This window comes from Melanostigma gelatinosum, assembly GCF_949748355.1.
Source record: "Melanostigma gelatinosum genome assembly, chromosome: 17".
NCBI lineage: Eukaryota > Metazoa > Chordata > Actinopteri > Perciformes > Zoarcidae > Melanostigma > Melanostigma gelatinosum.
In genome coordinates this window covers 23,574,588-23,597,976 of record NC_136650.1, presented here as the reverse complement: position 1 = coordinate 23,597,976, position 23,389 = coordinate 23,574,588, and the positions used below count along the sequence as shown (strand labels likewise).

The following is a 23,389-nucleotide window of genomic DNA, read 5'->3' as shown; positions in this document are numbered from 1 at the left end:
ACAAATCAAACGGTGTGGAGCTTCACTTCTTATTGTGCAGGAAATAGTTTAGTTTCCTCCAGCAGGAAATGTACATCAACACCCTGACATCACCAGGGTCAACGGTCAGAGTGCAGCGATGAATCAGCAAAAAGCAAAAGCCAAATATAATAAACAATAAGAAAAAAACAGTGAGACCCTCACTGAGACACAAATATACAAGTATTATTGATATACAATATCTAACACATATTATACAATGGTAAATAGTAAATGGAGCATTAGATTAGATTTATTAATCCCCAGTGGGGAAACTCATTTGCCACCCAAAACTCATACAGACGACAATAGACACGGTCCACAGTGCACAACAGACATTACAAAGGATACATAACACCAGACAATGCATATGAAACATGATCAACATCAGAAAGATAAAAAACCTCTGAAGGTGTTCATGAAAAAATCTGACTGCTGCTGGAACCAAAGACCTTCTTATTGGTTCAGTAGAACTCTGAGGCGTCCTGAGTCTCACTGAAAGACCTTCTGAGAGGTTCAGTAGAACACCCCCCCCCCCCAGCAGAGCACAGCATAGAAGAGGACACTAGCCCTCACACTGATCTAAGCTTCCTCAGGAAGAAGAGTCTTGACTGAGCCTTTTTAAAAACAGCATCAGTGTTCTTCTTCCACTTTAATTTACTGTCCAGATAGACCCCGAGATATTTATACGACTGGACAATTTCTATCTGCTGACCTGCATTTGTCACTGGGGAGACCTCCTTCTGCAATCAATAACCAACTCTGGTCTTTCCAACATTTAGTTTAAACAAAATGTCATCACACCAGCTGACAAAAGATTCAACGTCCCGATTGTAGGCCAGGTCGTTGCCTCGGGTTAGTAGACCAACCAGAGCAGTGTCATGTGAGAACGTCTGGATGTTACAGGACACGTGGCTCTTGTCACGGGTCATGATGAGGACTCAAGCGCAGACAGTCAGAGTAGTGAAAAAGGTTTTTAATAACTCACGAACAAAAACAGGTAATCCAAGGACGAGACAAGAGACAAGGGTGGAAATCCGGCAGGACGAGGCAGGGCAGGCAGACTGGGAAACCAGGAACAGGATGAGCAAAAACGGGTGGGTAGGTATGAACTAGGGGGGGGGGGATCGATACAGCATCGTCTTTTATGATATAAACTATTAAAAAAAAAAAAAAGATTACTCGAAAAATCAAATCAATTGCTTCTTCAGTCCACTAGATGGTGCTGAGTAGTTTTCTGGTGAGGTCAGCAAAGGTCCCGGGTCAGCGTGATTGGTAGGAAGTCGGTCAAAACAAAGAGACGTCTGACCTCACAACGGGGTTAAACCTGCCAACAGCAGCCGGCTCATGAGGAGAGAGCAGCGCATCACTGTCTCTCTGCCTCCACGTCCACGCATCACAAGTTACACTGAGTTATATAACGCTAATATCCTACTTATACTAGTTATAGTTCATATACTGAGTTATATAACGCTAATATCATACTTATACAAGTTATAGTTCATATGCTGAGTTATACAACTCTAATATCATACTTATACAAGTTATAGTTCATATACTGAGTTATATAACTCTAATATCACACTTATACAAGTTATAGTTCATATACTGAGTTATATAACGCTAATATCATACTTATACAAGTTATAGTTCATATGCTGAGTTATATAACTCTAATATCATACTTATATAAGTTATAGTTCATATGCTGAGTTATATAACTCTAATATCATACTTATATAAGTTATAGTTCATATGCTGAGTTATATAACTCTAATATCATACTTATATAAGTTATAGTTCATATGCTGAGTTATATAACTCTGATATCATACTTATATAAGTTATAGTTCATATGCTGAGTTATATAACTCTAATATCATACTTATATAAGTTATAGTTCATATACTGAGTTATATAACTCTAATATCATACTTATATAAGTTATAGTTCATATACTGAGTTATATAACTCTAATATCATACTTATACGAGTTATAGTTCATATACTGAGTTATATAACTCTAATATCATACTTATATGAGTTATAGTTCATATACTGAGTTATATAACTCTAATATCCTACTTATATAAGTTATAGTTCATATACTGAGTTATATAACTCTAATATCCTACTTATATAAGTTATAGTTCATATACTGAGTTATATAACTCTAATATCCTACTTATATAAGTTATAGTTCATATGCTGAGTTATATAACTCTAATATCATACTTATATAAGTTATAGTTCATATGCTGAGTTATATAACTCTAATATCCTACTTATATAAGTTATAGTTCATATGCTGAGTTATATAACTCTAATATCATACTTATACAAGTTATAGTTCATATACTGAGTTATATAACTCTAATATCCTACTTATATAAGTTATAGTTCATATACTGAGTTATATAACTCTAATATCCTACTTATATAAGTTATAGTTCATATACTGAGTTATATAACTCTAATATCATACTTATATAAGTTAGAGTTCATATGCTGAGTTATATAACTCTAATATCCTACTTATATAAGTTATAGTTCATATACTGAGTTATATAACTCTAATATCATACTTATACAAGTTATAGTTCATATACTGAGTTATATAACTCTAATATCCTACTTATACAAGTTATAGTTCATATGCTGAGTTATATAACTAATATCATACTTATACAAGTTATAGTTCATATACTGAGTTATATAACTCTAATATCATACTTATATAAGTTATAGTTCATATACTGAGTTATATAACTCTAATATCATACTTATATAAGTTATAGTTCATATGCTGAGTTATATAACTCTAATATCCTACTTATATAAGTTATAGTTCATGTGCTGAGTTATATAACTCTAATATCATACTTATACAAGTTATAGTTTGTATACTGAGTTATATAACTCTAATATCATACTTATATAAGTTAGAGTTCATATGCTGAGTTATATAACTCTAATATCCTACTTATATAAGTTATAGTTCATGTGCTGAGTTATATAACTCTAATATCATACTTATATAAGTTATAGTTCATATACTGAGTTATATAACTCTAATATCCTACTTATACAAGTTATAGTTCATATGCTGAGTTATATAACTCTAATATCATACTTATATAAGTTATAGTTCATATGCTGAGTTATATAACTCTAATATCCTACTTATACAAGTTATAGTTCATATACTGAGTTATATAACTCTAATATCATACTTATATAAGTTATAGTTATATGTTAACATGGTGAACATGTATGATCATATTGTGTGTCTGTAGGAGTGTTGGGTCATGTTAACATGGTGAACATGTATGATCATGTTGTGTGTCTGTAGGAGTGTTGGGTCATGTTAACATGGTGAACATGTATGATCATGTTGTGTGTCTGTAGGAGTGTTGGGTCATGTTAACATGGTGAACATGTATGATCATGTTGTGTGTCTGTAGGAGTGATGGGTCATGTTAACATGGTGAACATGTATGATCATGTTGTGTGTCTGTAGGAGTGTTGGGTCATGTTAACATGGTGAACATGTATGATCATGTTGTGTGTCTGTAGGAGTGTTGGGTCATGTTAACATGGTGAACATGTATGATCATGTTGTGTGTCTGTAGGAGTGATGGGTCATGTTAACATGGTGAACATGTATGATCATGTTGTGTGTCTGTAGGAGTGTTGGGTCATGTTAACATGATGAATATGTATGATCATGTTGTGTGTCTGTAGGAGTGTTGGGTCATGTTAACATGATGAACATGTATGATCATGTTGTGTGTCTGTAGGAGTGTTGGGTCATGTTAACATGATGAACATGTATGATCATGTTGTGTGTCTGTAGGAGTGATGGGTCATGTTAACATGATGAACATGTATGATCATGTGTGTCTGTAGGAGTGTTGGGTCATGTTAACATGATGAATATGTATGATCATATTGTGTGTCTGTAGGAGTGTTGGGTCATGTTAACATGATGAATATGTATGATCATGTTGTGTGTCTGTAGGAGTGTTGGGTCATGTTAACATGATGAACATGTATGATCATGTTGTGTGTCTGTAGGAGTGTTGGGTCATGTTAACATGATGAACATGTATGATCATGTTGTGTGTCTGTAGGAGTGTTGGGTCATGTTAACATGATGAACATGTATGATCATGTTGTGTGTCTGTAGGAGTGTTGGGTCATGTTAACATGGTGAACATGTATGATCATGTTGTGTGTCTGTAGGAGTGTTGGGTCATGTTAACATGGTGAACATGTATGATCATGTTGTGTGTCTGTAGGAGTGTTGGGTCATGTTAACATGATGAACATGTATGATCATGTTGTGTGTCTGTAGGAGTGTTGGGTCATGTTAACATGATGAACATGTATGATCATGTTGTGTGTCTGTAGGAGTGATGGGTCATGTTAACATGATGAACATGTATGATCATGTTGTGTGTCTGTAGGAGTGTTGGGTCATGTTAACATGATGAACATGTATGATCATGTTGTGTGTCTGTAGGAGTGATGGGTCATGTTAACATGGTGAACATGTATGATCATGTTGTGTGTCTGTAGGAGTGATGGGTCATGTTAACATGATGAACATGTATGATCATGTTGTGTGTCTGTAGGAGTGATGGGTCATGTTAACATGATGAACATGTATGATCATGCTGTGTGTCTGTAGGAGTGATGGGTCATGTTAACATGGTGAACATGTATGATCATGTTGTGTGTCTGTAGGAGTGATGGGTCATGTTAACATGGTGAACATGTATGATCATGTTGTGTGTCTGTAGGAGTGATGGGTCATGTTAACATGATGAACATGTATGATCATGCTGTGTGTCTGTAGGAGTGATGGGTCATGTTAACATGGTGAACATGTATGATCATGTTGTGTGTCTGTAGGAGTGTTGGGTCATGTTAACATGGTGAACATGTATGATCATGTTGTGTGTCTGTAGGAGTGTTGGGTCATGTTAACATGGTGAACATGTTGTATGTCTGTAGGAGTGATGGGTCATGTTAACATGATGAACATGTATGATCATGTTGTGTGTCTGTAGGAGTGTTGGGTCATGTTAACATGGTGAACATGTATGATCATGTTGTGTGTCTGTAGGAGTGTTGGGTCATGTTAACATGGTGAACATGTATGATCAAGTTGTGTGTCTGTAGGAGTGTTGGGTCATGTTAACATGGTGAACATGTTGTATGTCTGTAGGAGTGATGGGTCATGTTAACATGATGAACATGTATGATCATGTTGTGTGTCTGTAGGAGTGTTGGGTCATGTTAACATGGTGAACATGTATGATCATGTTGTGTGTCTGTAGGAGTGATGGGTCCGGTGGAGATGGACGAGTTCGGGGACAGACAGATGGACTTTGCTGTTTGGGACACGATCGACATCGAGTCTGGAGAGTTCCAGGTAAAACACCTCAATCATGATGTCATTGCCATGATGTCATCACACACCTGAGAAACTAGAGCTTATATGTTACTTGTGTGTGTGCGCAGGTGGTGTGTGTGTACAACAGCAGCATGAAACAGCTGATCATGCAAGGTGGGCGGAGCTTCCAGTGGCCAGGTGGCTCTCCACCGCCTGATGTCCCAGAGTGTGGCTTCAAGAACGACCAACCAGCCTGCCTCGCACGTACGAACACACACACACACTGTCTACATCAATGGAGCTGAGGAGGAGGAACAAACAACTGGACCCCTTCCTCACTGGGGGTTCAGATCAACAGATCGTTGTTTTATGACAAATATATGCTTAAATTCTTCTTTCTCTATGGACCACAATGTACGGTCAATTTTACATGATTCATTAAATATTTAACAACAAATTATTTTACCAGTAAACTGGAAAAAAACAGTTGAACAACAAAAGAAGATGGCAGGAGGAACTTTACAACAGCTTGAGGCTCTCAGAGTTCACGAAGTTCCCCTGAATGCACCATGAAGTCCACGTCTTCGCCGTAAACTTTTAAGTGGAGCAACGACTGAAATCACCAAACAGGCGGGGGGGGGGGCTCTAAATCTTCTGCAGTCAACAAACTATTTTCTCTGTCAACGACGCGTTCGTGGTCTACATGACTCGTGGGGAAGTACAATGTTGGCAAGATTGTTTCTCCAGCTGTGCTCATGAAGTCTCAGCTGGTCGCTGAGTCGTCTCCTTTGGACAAATACAAGTATCCTGGTGAATGAAGCTCACGAACAGCTGTATTTCTTTAGGAAACCTAAGAAGTTTAAAGTCCTGTGACAAGTTCTTGTTAACGTTTCCAGAGGAGCAACAGACAGCATCCTGACAGGCAACATCACCAACTGTTATGAGAGGTTCAGGGTCCAGGAGAGGAGAGCTCTGAAACCAGAACATCACTGGTTCTACTGAGATCAGTGATGTTGGTGAGAAGAGCTCAAAGATAATGAAAGACAAAACCACCAGACAACCTGTAAAGAGAAAGAGAAGGATCAGCTGACTTCAGATCAGCTTCTCTGCTCTGGATGTGAGACTCTCACTCGTCCTCCTGTTTTCTAATTCATGTCACTATGAATAGAACACCAGTATTTTGGATTGTGGGAATATTATTTTCAAGAAAAGTATTTCGGATTGTTTATTACTATATTTTTTGAGGGTCATACTGTAAACTAAAAACCTTTCTGATGTCCGTCCATCTTCTCCAGGTACAGTTACAATGCATCAGATGGTTGCCGTAGTGATCTGCTTCGTCTTTGTAATCATTGTTACCGTGACTGTCTTCATCTACAGGTGAGAAAGTCACACACACACTCACTGACACGTTTTGTCATCACTTCACCAAAATGTCATCATTTCATTAAAATGTCATCATTTCATTAAAATGTCATAATTTCACTAAAATGTCATAACTTCACTAAAATGTCATAACTTCACTAAAATGTCATCACTTCACTAAAATGTCATCATTTCACTAAAATGTCATCATTTCACTAAAATGTCATCATTTCATTAAAATGTCATAACTTCACTAAAATGTCATCATTTCATTAAAATGTCATCACTTCACTAAAATGTCATCATTTCACTAAAATGTCATCACTTCACCAAAATGTCATCATTTCATTAAAATGTCATAACTTCACTAAAATGTCATCATTTCACTAAAATGTCATCATTTCACTAAAATGTCATAATTTCATTAAAATGTCATCACTTCACTAAAATGTCATCATTTCACTAAAATGTCATCATTTCACTAAAATGTCATCATTTCATTAAAATGTCATCATTTCATTAAAATGTCATCATTTCATTAAAATGTCATAACTTCACTAAAATGTCATCATTTCATTAAAATGTCATCATTTCACTAAAATGTCATCATTTCACTAAAATGTCATAACTTCACTAAAATGTCATAACTTCACTAAAATGTCATCATTTCACTAAAAGTCATAATTTCATTAAAATGTCATCACTTCACTAAAATGTCATCATTTCACTAAAATGTCATCATTTCATTAAAATGTCATCGCTTCACTAAAATGTCATCATTTCATTAAAATGTCATCACTTCACTAAAATGTCATCACTTCACTAAAATGTCATCATTTCACTAAAATGTCATCACTTCACTAAAATGTCATCATTTCACTAAAATGTCATCACTTCACTAAAATGTCATCATTTCACTAAAACGTCATCATTTCACTAAAATGTCCTCACTTCACTAAAATGTCATCACTTCACTAAAATGTCCTCATTTCACTAAAATGTCATCATTTCACTAAAATGTCCTCACTTCACTAAAATGTCATCACTTCACTAAAATGTCCTCATTTCACTAAAATGTCATCATTTCACTAAAATGTCATCACTTCACTAAAATGTCATCACTTCACTAAAATGTCATAATTTCACTAAAATGTCCTCACTTCACTAAAATGTCATCATTTCACTAAAATGTCATCACTTCACTAAAATGTCCTCATTTCACTAAAATGTCCTCACTTCACTAAAATGTCATAATTTCACTAAAATGTCCTCACTTCACTAAAATGTCATCACTTCACTAAAATGTCATCATTTCACTAAAATGTCCTCATTTAACTAAAATGTCCTCATTTCGCTAAAATGTCCTCACTTCACTAAAATGTCATCACTAAAATGTCCTCACTTTACTAAAATGTCATCACTTCACTAAAATGTCATCACTTCACTAAAATGTCATCACTTCACTAAAATGTCCTAAAATCTTAACATGAAGGTCAGAATGACGTTCGTACAGAAATGATGGGAGCGTTAGCTCCAAAGGCTTCTCAAGCAAAGATGTACATGTCCAGTACAGAAATAACGGGAGCCATTTGTGGACTGTCCATCACGAATACAAGATTAAATCCAAGAGTATGAATCTAAAATGCAGAAAAGAGAGGAGCGATATATCAATCGAACCTCAACGACACTACCGGTAATATTGGCATGTATATATATTGCGACGTCTTCGGGCAGGAGAAGCCACACTGTCAAAATTGAATGCGAAATTTTCTAGTTGTGTTATGAAGCTTCATGCAGTGTTTTGTCTGAATTAAACTTCTTGGTTTCCATTTGATTATTCCATAATGTCCCAGGACTCTCTCTCTCTCTGTCTTTCTCACTCTTCTCTGTACTGTTTATCCTTTCCCTCACCCATCTCTCTGTTTTCTCCCTTCTCTCAACACACACACACACACACACAAACATCGACCCTTCAAACACTAACCCACATGAAACACACACACCTGTCTTCCTGTCTATTGAACAGGAAGTTGAAGCTGGAGAGCGAGTTGGCCGCTCAGCTGTGGAGAGTGTCATGGGACGACGTCCAGATGAGCAACCTGGATAAAGTCCTGAGGAGAACCTGCAGCAGACTCACGATGTCACTGGTAACACTCACACACACACACTCACACTCACACACACACACACACACACACCAAATCCTCCCCAGTGTAGCTGCAGCCTCGAGGCCTCTCTACCACTGAATATGAGTCAGAACACTGTCAAACCTACACTGTAGACAGACATATTTTGGGATGTCGTTTTCTCTGTTGGAAACTTAACACAAGCCAAGAAAACAAGCCTCACATCTACCAGAGCTGAGAGAAGTGCTCTGTGGTTCTTCCTCGTACCAATGACATTACTGGATGAAGGAAGAAGAGAGACAGAACATCAGTAACAACTGCAGGAGTTTTTCACACTATAAACCTCAGAACCCACCAGATGGATCGTCAGGGTCCTGGATCGAAGTAGATTACAAACGAAGAACAACTCAACAGACTACATAAGAGACAAAGATAACTGGACAGTGCTATTTCTCTAGAGGAAAGGCCTCTCATCGTCCACATCAAAGGACTACCACAAACTCAATAAGTATACATCAAGTGGGTATCAGAGAAAAATATTTCCTAAAAATTCTAATGGTAGCAAGCAAGAAGGCAATTACAAGACGCTAACTTCCTAAAGAGCTTCCCACCCTGAGCCAATGGCGCGATATTGTAATGATGAAAATGGGCCATTCTTGGAGCAACAACTTCTTTGGACATCATCCAATGTAACCGAGTGACCTTGTGTTTGTTGCATTTATTAATCAGAGAGAAATACAAAACACTCACACGTTAACACACTCACTTTAAATGGTTTTCTAGTAACTTCTGACTGGACTAATTAGTTAATCTTGATTCTCTGCAGAAAGGATCCAACTGCGGCTCTCTGATTACTATGGAGGGGAACTTCCAGATCTACACCAAAACTGGATACTACAAGGTCTGACACCACCTTACACCACCAGACACTCTCTTCTGACAGATAACAACCTGCAATGGAGAATGACATGATGGTGGAATGATCACACTGATTTTGTCTCCTGCAGGGAAACCTGGCAGCTATCAAGTATATCAACAAGAAACGGATCGAACTGACCAGGAAAGTCCTATTTGAACTAAAACATGTAAGAACTCCATCTGCATACTTACCAACTGACCCACCAACAGACCTTCCAACTGACCTACCGACAGACAGACGGCCCTGCTCTCCACTTAGCCACAGTTGCCCCCCACTAACTGACCAGCCTCTGGGCCGACCTAAGCAGTGAAGGACTTCAGTCCCTTGCTTGTGTAGCATGTTAATGGTCTGATGGGATTTTAATCTGCTGCCTTTGTGCTCTTACAGATGCGAGATGTTCAGAATGAGCACCTGACACGCTTCATTGGCGCCTGCATTGATCCACCAAACAAATGCATCATCACAGAGTATTGTCCCAGAGGCAGCCTCCAGGTACAATACACCTAACTCTTTACCCCTCGAACAACCTGTCGACGAACCCGTCTATGAACAATTTCTACCCTTTCTACCCTCTGTCAGCCCTTTATTCCTCGTTATACCCGTCTGTCAGCCCTTTATTCCTCGTTATACCCGTCTGTCAGCCCTTTATTCCTCGTTATACCCGTCTGTCAGCCCTTTATTCCTCGTTATACCCGTCTGTCAGCCCTTTATTCCTCGTTATACCCCTCTGTCAGCCCTTTATTCCTCGTTATACCCCTCTGTCAGCCCTTTATTCCTTGTTATACCCCTCTGTAAACCCTTTATTCCTCGTTATACCCCTTTGTCAGCCCTTTATTCCTCGTTATACCCTCTGTAAGCCCTTAATTCCTGGTTATACCCCTCTGTAAGCCCTTTATTCCTCGTTGTACCCCTCTGTGAACCCGTTATTCCTCGTTATACCACTCTGTAAGCCCTTATTCCTCGTTATACCCCTCTGTAAGCCCTTTATTCCTCGTTATACCCCTCTGTCAACCCTTTATTCCTCGTTATACCCCTCTGTAAGCCCTTTATTCCTCGTTATACCCCTCTGTATGCCCTTATTCCTCGTTATACCCCTCTGTCAGTCCTTTATTCCTCGTTATACCCCTCTGTCAACCCTTTGTTCCTCGTTATACCCCTCTGTAAGCCCTTTATTCCTCGTTATACCCCTCTGTAAGACCTTTATTCCTCGTTATACCCCTCTGTCAGCCCTTTATTCCTCGTTATACCCCTCTGTAAACCCTTTTTTCCTCGTTATACCCCTCTGTAAGCCCTTTATTCCTCGTTATACCCCTCTGTAAGCCCTTTATTCCTCGTTATACCCCTCTGTCAGCCCTTTATTCCTCGTTATACCCCTCTGTCAGCCCTTTATTCCTCGTTATACCCCTCTGTCAGCCCTTTATTCCTAGTTATACCCCTCTGTCAGGCCTTTATTCCTCGTTATACCCTCTGTCAGCCCTTTATTCCTCGTTATACCCCTCTGTAAGCCCTTTATTCCTCATTATACCCCCTGTAAGCCCTTTATTCCTCGTTATACCCCTCTCTAAACCCTTTATTCCTCGTTATACCCCTCTCTAAACCCTTTATTCCTCGTTATACCCTCTGTCAGCCCTTTATTCCTCGTTATACCCCTCTGTAAGCCCTTTATTCCTCATTATACCCCCTGTAAGCCCTTTATTCCTCGTTATACCCCTCTGTAAGCCCTTTATTCCTCGTTATACCCCTCTGTAAGCCCTTTATTCCTCGTTATACCCCCTGTAAGCCCTTTATTCCTCGTTATACCCCTCTGTCAGCCCTTTATTCCTCGCTATACCCCTCTGTCAGCCCTTTATTCCTCGTTATACCCCTCTGTCAGCCCTTTATTCCTTGTTATACCCATTTGACAGCCCTTTATTCCTCCTTATGCTCCTCTGTAAGCCCTTTATTCCTCGTTATACCCCTCTGTAAGCCCGTATTCCTCGTTATACCCCTCTGTCAGTCCTTTATTCCTCGTTATACCCCTCTGTCAACCCTTTGTTCCTCGTTATACCCCTATGTAAACCCTTTATTCCTCATTATACCCTCTGTCAGACCTTTATTCCTCGTTATACCCCTCTGTAAGCCCTTTATTCCTCATTATACCCCTCTGTAAGCACTTGTTCCTTGTTATACCCCTCTGTAAGCCCTTTATTCCTCGTGATACCCCTCTGTCAACCCTTTGTTCCTCGTTATACCCCTCTGTAAGACCTTTATTCCTCGTTATACCCCTCTGTCAGCCCTTTATTCCTCGTTATACCCCTCTGTAAACCCTTTATTCCTCATTATACCCCTCTCTAAACCCTTTATTCCTCGTTATACCCCTCTCTAAACCCTTTATTCCTCGTTATACCCTCTGTCAGCCCTTTATTCCTCGTTATACCCCACTGTAAGCCCTTTATTCCTCGTTCTACCCCCTGTAAGCCCTTTATTCCTCGTTCTACCCTCTGTAAGCCCTTTATTCCTCGTTATACCCCTCTGTCAGTCCTTTATTCCTCGTTATACCCCTCTGTCAACCCTTTGTTCCTCGTTATACCCCTCTGTAAGCCCTTTATTCCTCGTTATACCCCTCTGTCAGCCCTTTATTCCTCGTTATACCCATTTGACAGCCCTTTATTCCTCCTCATGCTCCTATGTAAACCCTTTATTCCTCGTTATACCCCTCTGTAAGCCCTTTATTCCTCGTTATAACCCTCTGTAAGCCCTTTATTCCTCGTTATACCCCTCTGTAAGCCCTTATTCCTCGTTATACCCCTCTGTCAGTCCTTTATTCCTCGTTATACACCTCTGTAAACCCTTTATTCCTCGTTATACCCTCTGTAAGCCCTTATTCCTCGTTATACCCCTCTGTAAGCCCTTTATTACTCGTTATACCCCTCTGTCAGCCCTTTATTACTCGTTATACCCCTCTGTAAGCCCTTTATTCCTCGTTATACCCCCTGTAAGCCCTTTATTCCTCGTTATACCCCTCTGTAAGCCCTTTATTCCTCGTTATACCCCCTGTAAGCCCTTTATTCCTCGTTATACCCCTCTGTAAGCCCTTTATTCCTCGTTATACCCCTCTGTAAACCCTTTATTCCTCGTTATACCCCTCTGTAAACTCTTTATTCCTCGTTATACCCTCTGTACGCCCTTATTCCTCGTTATACCCCTCTGTAAACTCTTTATTCCTCGTTATACCCTCTGTAAGCCCTTATTCCTCGTTATACCCTCTGTAAGCCCTTGTTCCTCGTTATACCCCTCTGTAAACCCTTTATTCCTCATTATACCCCTCTGTAAACCCTTTATTCCTCGTTATACCCTCTGTCAGCCCTTTATTCCTCGTTATACCCCTCTGTAAGCCCTTTATTCCTCGTTATACCCCTCTGTAAACCCTTTATTCCTCGTTATACCCTCTGTCAGCCCTTTATTCCTCGTTATACCCCTCTGTAAGCCCTTTATTCTTCGTTATACCCCTCTGTAAGCCCTTTATTCCTCGTTATATATCCCTGTCAGCCCTCGTGAACGTGTGGACGTTCACACGTTGAACGCGTGGTCGCCAGGAAACTCTGTAAACGGAGCAGGCAGGTCCACATTGATCCCTGCTGGCCGACCGTCTGCCGAACAGCCCTGAGCTGGGCTTCATGGGTCTTCATCTCCAACCCACATCCTGTACTTGAACCAGCGGCGCTTTTCTCTCTGAAGTGCAGCGGAGTTAGCCTGCTAGCTAAACTGAGACAGCTAAGCTAAGCTAAGGAAGTGCACACTCACAGTCGAAGCGTAAACTAGTCGTAGCGGTCCGTAGTCGGTGCATAAGAAACACCGCTGCCACCAATGTGACCGAGCGTCCTGGGTTCGTGTATGAGGTGCACTTATAAGACGTAATAAGCGGAGTCGGGAGACCAGACATCTCGTTCAGCCCACGGCTTCTCTCTTTATTTCTACCCCCCCCCCCCTCGACCAGAAGCGGGAGTCGCCTTTTCTCTACGGCAACCCTGAAGGGACATATCTCCAATACAAAGCGATAAACATGAGACAGTCTGTTACAATAATATATTAAAAAAATAAATGCGTCAACGCGCGATAAAACAATAGTCGGCATTAATTAATTCATGCGATAATGACGCATTAACTTGCCCAGCACTAGTATAAAGACTAAAGAGGCCTCTATCTTGGTGTTAGCATGTTAGCATCATGTGTGAAGCTACTTTCACATGAATCCAAATGAAAATTTAAATAATTGAAAAAATTAAAAGATCTAAATCTTATTAACACAAAACTTATGAGACATTTCTCTTATCGTCCATCGTTTACTTCCATCATAAAGCCCTTTGACACTTTCACCATTTCATCAAGTCATTATTTAAATAATATTTCTAACATATATTATTGCTATATATTTACAATATATACATGTACCTAAAGATATATTCTCATCGGCAGAAATCAGTCCAGTTGTTGTTCAGGTGAAAGCAGCTGTGTGTCACTGTAATCACATTACACACTCACACGCAGCTGTAATTTGATTGAGTGAATGAGTCGCAACAAGAAGCTACATCATAATGACACTGAACTGACAGTGTGTGTGTGTTCCAGGACTTGATGGAGAGCGACAGCATCACTCTGGACTGGATGTTCAGATACTCTCTCATCAATGACATCGTCAAGGTAACATCCTTTGGCTGCAGCAGGGGGCGGGCTTCAGAGAACCTCCCTCTTCATCATCACATATACATACATACATACATATATATAGTTGTTTTTGTTTTCAGGGCATGTTGTTCATCCACAACAGCGTCCTGGTCTCCCACGGTAACCTGAAGTCCTCTAACTGTGTGGTGGACGGTCGCTTCGTCCTGAAGATCACCGATTATGGTCTGGAGAGTCTCCGGACCAGCAGCTGTCCTGAGGACACGCACGCCTACTACGCACGTAAGATAATATACAAGTACTGTAGTACATCTGTGTCGTACTTTTACCACTCTACAGATTCACTAGAGCCATTTCAATTTACTTAATAATGAGAAGTTTAGTTTGTCCCCGTCCACCTGTCCACCCCCCCCCCCCCATGCAGGTAAACTGTGGACGGCTCCGGAGCTGCTGAGGACAGACTGCCCCCCCCCCTGTGGGACTCAGAGAGGAGACGTCTACAGCTTCAGTATCATCCTGCAGGAGGTGGCTCTGCTGAGAGGAGTCTTCCACCTGGACTCACTCACTCTGACTCCCAAAGGTCAGTGTGTGTTTACCCTCTGGGGACAAAGACCAGGGGCCTCATTAATGGTCAGTGTGTGTTTACCCTCTGGGGACAAAGACCAGGGGCCTCATTAATGGTCAGTGTGTGTTTACCCTCTGGGGACAAAGACCAGGGGCCTCATTAATGGTCAGTGTGTGTTTACCCTCTGGGGACAAAGACCAGGGGCCTCATTAATGGTCAGTGTGCATTTACCCTCTGGGGACAAAGACCAGGGGCCTCATTAATGGTCAGTGTGTGTTTACCCTCTGGGGACAAAGACCAGGGGCCTCATTAATGGTCAGTGTGTGTTTACCCTCTGGGGACAAAGACCAGGGGCCTCATTAATGGTCAGTGTGTGTTTACCCTCTGGGGACAAAGACCAGGGGCCTCATTAATGGTCAGTGTGTGTTTACCCTCTGGGGACAAAGACCAGGGGCCTCATTAATGGTCAGTGTGTGTTTACCCTCTGGGGACAAAGACCAGGGGCCTCATTAATGGTCAGTGTGCATTTACCCTCTGGGGACAAAGACCAGGGGCCTCATTAATGGTCAGTGTGTGTTTACCCTCTGGGGACAAAGACCAGGGGCCTCATTAATGGTCAGTGTGTGTTTACCCTCTGGGGACAAAGACCAGGGGCCTCATTAATGGTCAGTGTGTGTTTACCCTCTGGGGACAAAGACCAGGGGCCTCATTAATGGTCAGTGTGTGTTTACCCTCTGGGGACAAAGACCAGGGGCCTCATTAATGGTCAGTGTGTGTTTACCCTCTTAATAATAGTAAGTATAAATGTCCCCCCCCCCCCAGAGATTGTTGAGGCGGTGCGTCGAGGCGGTGCACCCCCCCTCCGTCCCTCCCTCTGCATCCACAGTCACAGTGAGGATCTGGGGGTCCTGATGCAACGCTGCTGGAGTGAAGGGCCCCACGAGAGACCGGACTTCAACAGCGTCAAGATCCTGCTGAGAAAGCAGCACAGGTGAGGGGGGGGGGGGGGTGAAACAGGTGAGGGGGTCAAATATTTGCTGTAAAATTAACTTAATTTAGTTTAACTCCCGTCTCTCATCCCGTCTCCCTTCACTGTCCACCTGTTCAGGGGTTACGGGTCAAACATCCTGGACAACCTTCTGTCTCGTATGGAGCAGTACGCCAACAACCTGGAGGAGCTGGTGGAGGAGAGAACTCAGGCGTATCACGAGGAGAAGAGGAAGGCTGAGGCTCTGCTGTACCAGATACTCCCTCAGTAAGTACACTACATCATACTACTGCTGTACCAGATACTCCCTCAGTAAGTACACTACATCATACTACTGCTGTACCAGATACTCCCTCAGTAAGTACACTACATAATACTACTGCTGTACCAGATACTCCCTCAGTAAGTACACTACATCATACTACTGCTGTACCAGATACTACCTCAGTAAGTACACTACATCATACTACTGCTGTACCAGATACTCCCTCAGTAAGTACACTACATCATACTACTGCTGTACCAGATACTCCCTCAGTAAGTACACTACATAATACTACTGCTGTACCAGATACTCCCTCAGTAAGTACACGACATCATACTACTGCTGCACCAGATACTCCCTCAGTAAGTACACTACATCATACTACTGCTGTACCAGATACTCCCTCAGTAAGTACACTACATCATACTACTGCTGTACCAGATACTACCTCAGTAAGTACACTACATCATACTACTGCTGTACCAGATACTACCTCAGTAAGTACACTACATCATACTACTGCTGTACCAGATACTCCCTCAGTAAGTACACTACATCATACTACTGCTGTACCAGATACTACCTCAGTAAGTACACTACATCATACTACTGCTGTACCAGATACTACCTCAGTAAGTACACTACATCATACTACTGCTGTACCAGATACTACCTCAGTAAGTACACTACATCATACTACTGCTGTACCAGATACTACCTCAGTAAGTACACTACATCATACTACTGCTGTACCAGATACTACCTCAGTAAGTACACTACATCATACTACTGCTGTACCAGATACTACCTCAGTAAGTACACTACATCATACTACTGCTGTACCAGATACTACCTCAGTAAGTACACTACATCATACTACTGCTGTACCAGATACTACCTCAGTAAGTACACTACATCATACTACTGCTGTACCAGATACTACCTCAGTAAGTACACTACATCATACTACTGCTGTACCAGATACTACCTCAGTAAGTACACTACATCATACTACTGCTGTACCAGATACTACCTCAGTAAGTACACTACATCATACTACTGCTGTACCAGATACTACCTCAGTAAGTACACTACATCATACTACTGCTGTACCAGATACTACCTCAGTAAGTACACTACATCATACTACTGCTGTACCAGATACTCCCTCAGTAAGTACACTACATCATACTACTGCTGTACCAGATACTACCTCAGTAAGTACACTACATCATACTACTGCTGTACCAGATACTACCTCAGTAAGTACACTACATCATACTACTGCTGTACCAGATACTACCTCAGTAAGTACACTACATCATACTACTGCTGTACCAGATACTACCTCAGTAAGTACACATCATACTACTGCTGTACCAGATACTACCTCAGTAAGTACACTACATAATACTACTGCTGTACCAGATACTACCTCAGTAAGTACACTACATAATACTACTGCTGTACCAGATACTACCTCAGTAAGTACACATAATACTACTGCTGTACCAGATACTACCTCAGTAAGTACACATAATACTACTGCTGTACCAGATACTACCTCAGTAAGTACACTACATCATACTACTGCTGTACCAGATACTACCTCAGTAAGTACACTACATCATACTACTGCTGTACCAGATACTACCTCAGTAAGTACACTACATCATACTACTGCTGTACCAGATACTACCTCAGTAAGTACACTACATCATACTACTGCTGTACCAGATACTACCTCAGTAAGTACACTACATCATACTACTGCTGTACCAGATACTACCTCAGTAAGTACACTACATCATACTACTGCTGTACCAGATACTACCTCAGTAAGTACACTACATCATACTACTGCTGTACCAGATACTACCTCAGTAAGTACACTACATCATACTACTGCTGTACCAGATACTACCTCAGTAAGTACACTACATCATACTACTGCTGTACCAGATACTACCTCAGTAAGTACACTACATCATTCTACTGCTGTACCAGATACTACCTCAGTAAGTACACTACATCATACTACTGCTGTACCAGATACTACCTCAGTAAGTACACTACATCATACTACTGCTGTACCAGATACTACCTCAGTAAGTACACTACATCATACTACTGCTGTACCAGATACTCCCTCAGTAAGTACACTACATCATACTACTGCTGTACCAGATACTCCCTCAGTAAGTACACTACATCATACTACTGATGTACCAGATACTACCTCAGTAAGTACACTACATCATACTACTGCTGTACCAGATACTACCTCAGTAAGTACACTACATCATACTACTGCTGTACCAGATACTACCTCAGTAAGTACACTACATCATACTACTGCTGTACCAGATACTACCTCAGTAAGTACACTACATCATACTACTGATGTACCAGATACTACCTCAGTAAGTACACTACATCATACTACTGCTGTACCAGATACTACCTCAGTAAGTATACTACATAATACTACTGCTGTACCAGATACTAAATAATACTACTGCTGTACCAGATACTACACTACCACAGTAAATATACTGCATCATATGACTGTGTTTCAGCTCAGTAGCGGAGCAGTTGAAACGAGGTGAGACGGTTCAGGCCGAAGCTTTTGACTCCGTCACCATTTACTTCAGTGACATCATCGGCTTCACCGCCTTGTCGGCTGAGAGCACACCACTGCAGGTCAGTAGAACAACATTAGATACCAGTAGAACAACATTAGATACCAGGAGAACAAAATTAGAGGTCAGTAGAACAACATTAGATACCAGGAGAACAACATTAGATACCAGGAGAACAACATTAGATACCAGGAGAACAACATTAGATACCAGGAGAACAACATTAGATACCAGGAGAACAACATTAGATACCAGGAGAACAACATTAGATACCAGGAGAACAACATTAGAGGTCAGTAGAACAACATTAGAGGTCAGTAGAACAACATTCGAGGTCAATAGAACCCTGAGAAATCTGAGTGCAGAAGAGGAGAAAACTTGGATTAGGTTACAAATTACATTTCTTTAACAGGTAATTTGTAATTGTATCAGATTACATTTATATGTGCTATATACATGATGGGGATTATTTCTATTGCCTCTCAATGGCTCAACATGGTGACCACTGAGCCGGCGGCTCAGAGCCAGCAGAGCCAACTTAAGGTGGAATCAGAGGGCGGGTGCTACGTTTCCACAACGACGTTGTCAGCTGTGGGAGAGCCGTGCACGCTCACTAACCCAGCTGTGTCAACCAATCACAGAGAAGCTTGGATTATCATGCATGGGAATGATAGGAAGTGTTTCTGTTCTTCTACTTCCAGGTCGTGACCTTGTTAAACGACCTCTATACCTGTTTCGACGCCATCATCGACAACTTTGATGTTTACAAGGTAAAAGATCCACAGCCGTCTGATTTATGTTGTAAGATATGAACACATGTAAAGAGATAGTCTAGTCTGTGAATACAGAGCTACACATTGAAATGTGTTAACGTGACGACTCACCTGTGGGACGGGGTGCTGCCCCCCCAGGTGGAGACCATCGGTGACGCCTACATGGTGGTGTCCGGTCTGCCGGTGAGGAACGGGAAGCTCCACGGGCGGGAGGTGGCCCGGATGAGCCTCGCCCTGCTGGACACCGTCAAGAGCTTCAGGATCCGACACCGAGCCAATCAGCAGCTGCGGCTACGCATCGGCATCCACAGCGGTCAGTCTGTCCGTGATAATGATTCATATGTACCATAAAAACCAGAGACAGAACCAGGCTCTTCAGTTAGATGGTACCCCTGTGGGGGGTACCACAGGGCCTGGTTCTCCTTTATTCACAGAGTACATGAATCTCAGACTTTCATTTCTACCCCGACGACGCTGATATTTCCGCTGCTGAGGCCTTTCAGGGTCTTCACTCAACTTCTGTAAATGCAGAATTTCTTTTTTTTACATTGTAGTATTAATACTTTTAGTAGATCTGAATACTTCTACTGTGATAATGTTTTAAAAGTATGATACATAACGTGTGTGTGTGTCTGTAGGTCCAGTGTGTGCAGGTGTGGTCGGGCTGAAGATGCCCAGGTACTGTCTTTTCGGAGACACAGTCAACACAGCGTCACGCATGGAGTCCAATGGAGAGGGTAACACATGCACACGCACACGCACGCACGCACGCACGCACGCACGCACGCCGAAGCTCAAAGGTTGTGGCACCAACCGTCGCCATTTTGTTGTTTTGAAACCAGAAGTGACCATATTTGTACAGTAAACAAATAATAATGTTATGGGATAGTGTAGTTGGTGGACCCAAACGTACACTCACACAGCAGGTTTACTCTGTGAATTGTGCAGGAGGATACAAAGAACAAACAAACAAAAACAAAGGCAACCTGTCCAGCGGATAAAAGTCACTCCCTGATCGCCACCGGAGTCGGGAGGGAAGCTCAACCGTACTCTCACCTGGAGCGGTCTGGAGGGACAGGACTGTGTGGAGGTCCGACACAGCAAACAAAAGGCACAGGTCATTCTCCAGGGAGCGACGCTGAGCGGCAATGGAGCAGAAGACAAACACACAGTTAACGATCTTCACTGAATCGGTGTTCAGACTTACGTGCGCTGAGACCAGACTGGTAACCGGACGGACTGACGACGCGCCGGGGAAACGCCGAGGTATTTAAGCCAGCCGGCGGCGATCACCGGCATGAGCCACAGCTGAGCCTCAGGAGAGAGGCGTGGCAGTGGGCGGAACACGGGGTGGAAACGGTCGGCTGACACAAAAACAAGACATAAGCACATGGCCCACAATATCAAAACAGACAGGGATCCTCACAAATAAACTTCAGCTCAGCCTAAAATACATGAAAATACAATACTTACTGTTTCTAGTTATAATATGTTATATTTCATGTCCTGTTTCTGTAAAAACACTCTGTTTGTGTGTTTTCTGTCTGTTTGTTGTTGTTGTGATGTTGATGTGATTATTTTGATGATGTCACTGAAGTTGTGATGTTGATGTTGTGTTTGTTTTGTTGGTGTTGTTGTTGTGTTTGTTTTGTTGTTGTGTTTGTTTTGTTGATGTTGTTTGTTTTGTTGATGCTGTTGTGTTTGTTTTGTTGATGTTGTTGTTGTGTTTGTTTTGTTGATGCTGTTGTGTTTGTTTTGTTGATGCTGTTGTGTTTGTTTTGTTGATGTTGTGTTTATTTTGTTGATGTTGTTGTTGTTGTTGTTGTGTTTGTTTATGTTTTGTGTTTAGTTTGTTGATGTTGTGTTTGTTTTGTTGATGTTGTTGTGTTTGTTTTGTTGATGCTGTTGTGTTTGTTTTGTTGATGTTGTTGTTGTGTTTGTTTATGTTTTTGTGTTTAGTTTGTTGATGTTGTGTTTGTTTTGTTGATGTTGTTGTTGTGTTTGTTTTGTTGATGTTGTTGTGTTTGTTTTTTGATGTTGTTGTTGTGTTTGTTTTGTTGATGTTGTTGTGTTTTTTTGTTGATGTTGTTGTTGTGTTTGTTTGTTTTTGTGTTTGGTTTGATGATGTTGTTGTTGCGTTTGTTGTTTTTGGTTGAATGTTGTTGTTGTTGTGTTTATTTTGTTGTTGTTGTTGTTGTTGTTGTGTTTGTTTATGTTTTTGTGTTTAGTTTGTCGATGTTGTGTTTGTTTTGTTGATGTTGTTGTGTTTGTTTTGTTGATGTTGTTGTGTTTGTTTATGTTTTTGTGTTTAGTTTGTTGATGTTGTGTTTGTTTTGTTGATGTTGTTGTTGTGTTTGTTTTGTTGATGTTGTTGTGTTTGTTTTGTTGATGTTGTTGTTGTGTTTGTTTATGTTTTTGTGTTTAGTTTGTTGATGTTGTGTTTGTTTTGTTGATGTTGTTGTGTTTGTTTTTTGATGTTGTTGTTGTGTTTGTTTGTTTTTGTGTTTGGTTTGATGATGTTGTTGTTGCGTTTGTTGTTTTTGGTTGAATGTTGTTGTTGTTTGTGTCTCCAGCGCTAAGGATTCACGTCTCTGAGGCGACCCGTGAGGTTCTTCAGGAGTTCAACTGCTTCCAGCTGGAGTTCAGAGGAGAAATCGAGATGAAGGGAAAAGGAAGCATGAGGACATTCTGGCTGCTAGGAGAGGAGGAGACAGACTGAAGGAGAGGAGAGGAGGACACAGACTGAAGGAGAGGAGAGAGGAGGAGGAGGACACAGACTAAAGGAGGAGAGGACACAGACTAAAGGAGGAGAGGACACAGACTGAATGAGAGGAAACAGACTAAAGGAGTAGAGGAGACAGACTGAAGGAGGAGAGGACACAGACTAAAGGAGGAGAGGAGACAGACTGAATGAGGAGAGGACACAGACTGAATGAGAGGAAACAGACTAAAGGAGTAGAGGAGACAGACTGAAGGAGGAGAGGACACAGACTAAAGGAGGAGAGGAGACAGACTGAAGGAGGAGAGGACACAGACTAAAGGAGGAGAGGAGACAGACTAAAGGAGGAGAGGACACAGACTGAAGGAGAGGAGAGAGGAGGAGAGGACACAGACTAAAGGAGGAGAGGACACAGACTGAAGGAGAGGAGAGAGGAGGAGGAGGACACAGACTAAAGGAGGAGAGGACACAGACTGAAGGAGGAGAGAGAGGAGGAGAGGACACAGACTAAAGGAGGAGAGGACACAGACTGAAGGAGAGGAGAGAGGAGGAGGAGGACACAGACTAAAGGAGGAGAGGACACAGACTAAAGGAGGAGAGGACACAGACTGAAGGAGGAGAGGACACAGACTGAAGGAGAGGAGAGAGGAGGAGAGGACACAGACTAAAGGAGGAGAGGACACAGACTAAAGGAGGAGAGGACACAGACTGAAGGAGGAGAGGACACAGACTGAAGGAGAGGAGAGAGGAGGAGAGGACACAGACTGAAGGAGGAGAGGACACAGACTGAAGGAGAGGAGAGAGGAGGAGAGGACACAGACTAAAGGAGGAGAGGACACAGACTAAAGGAGGAGAGGACACAGACTGAAGGAGGAGAGGACACAGACTGAAGGAGGAGAGGACACAGACTGAAGGAGGAGAGGACACAGACTAAAGGAGGAGAGGA

The 23,389-nt window shown here is 41.6% G+C and overlaps 1 protein-coding gene across 1 annotated transcript in view; it reads left to right on the top strand.

The window, feature by feature from the left end:
- The window catches only part of npr1a (natriuretic peptide receptor 1a), a 32,147-nt gene extending 9,687 nt beyond the window's left edge, over nucleotides 1-22,460 (top strand). The window contains exons 6-22 of the mRNA XM_079288198.1: nucleotides 5,364-5,458; nucleotides 5,548-5,683; nucleotides 6,715-6,799; nucleotides 8,811-8,931; nucleotides 9,737-9,811; nucleotides 9,918-9,995; nucleotides 10,217-10,321; nucleotides 14,438-14,509; nucleotides 14,614-14,773; nucleotides 14,916-15,071; nucleotides 15,879-16,047; nucleotides 16,165-16,311; nucleotides 18,889-19,012; nucleotides 19,653-19,721; nucleotides 19,863-20,037; nucleotides 20,363-20,461; nucleotides 22,298-22,460. Coding sequence (XP_079144324.1) covers nucleotides 5,364-5,458; nucleotides 5,548-5,683; nucleotides 6,715-6,799; nucleotides 8,811-8,931; nucleotides 9,737-9,811; nucleotides 9,918-9,995; nucleotides 10,217-10,321; nucleotides 14,438-14,509; nucleotides 14,614-14,773; nucleotides 14,916-15,071; nucleotides 15,879-16,047; nucleotides 16,165-16,311; nucleotides 18,889-19,012; nucleotides 19,653-19,721; nucleotides 19,863-20,037; nucleotides 20,363-20,461; nucleotides 22,298-22,443 — 2,012 coding nt within the window. The 3' untranslated portion in view covers nucleotides 22,444-22,460. The remainder of the gene's footprint in view (nucleotides 1-5,363; nucleotides 5,459-5,547; nucleotides 5,684-6,714; nucleotides 6,800-8,810; nucleotides 8,932-9,736; nucleotides 9,812-9,917; nucleotides 9,996-10,216; nucleotides 10,322-14,437; nucleotides 14,510-14,613; nucleotides 14,774-14,915; nucleotides 15,072-15,878; nucleotides 16,048-16,164; nucleotides 16,312-18,888; nucleotides 19,013-19,652; nucleotides 19,722-19,862; nucleotides 20,038-20,362; nucleotides 20,462-22,297) is intronic.
- The last annotated feature ends 929 nt before the right edge of the window (nucleotides 22,461-23,389 follow it).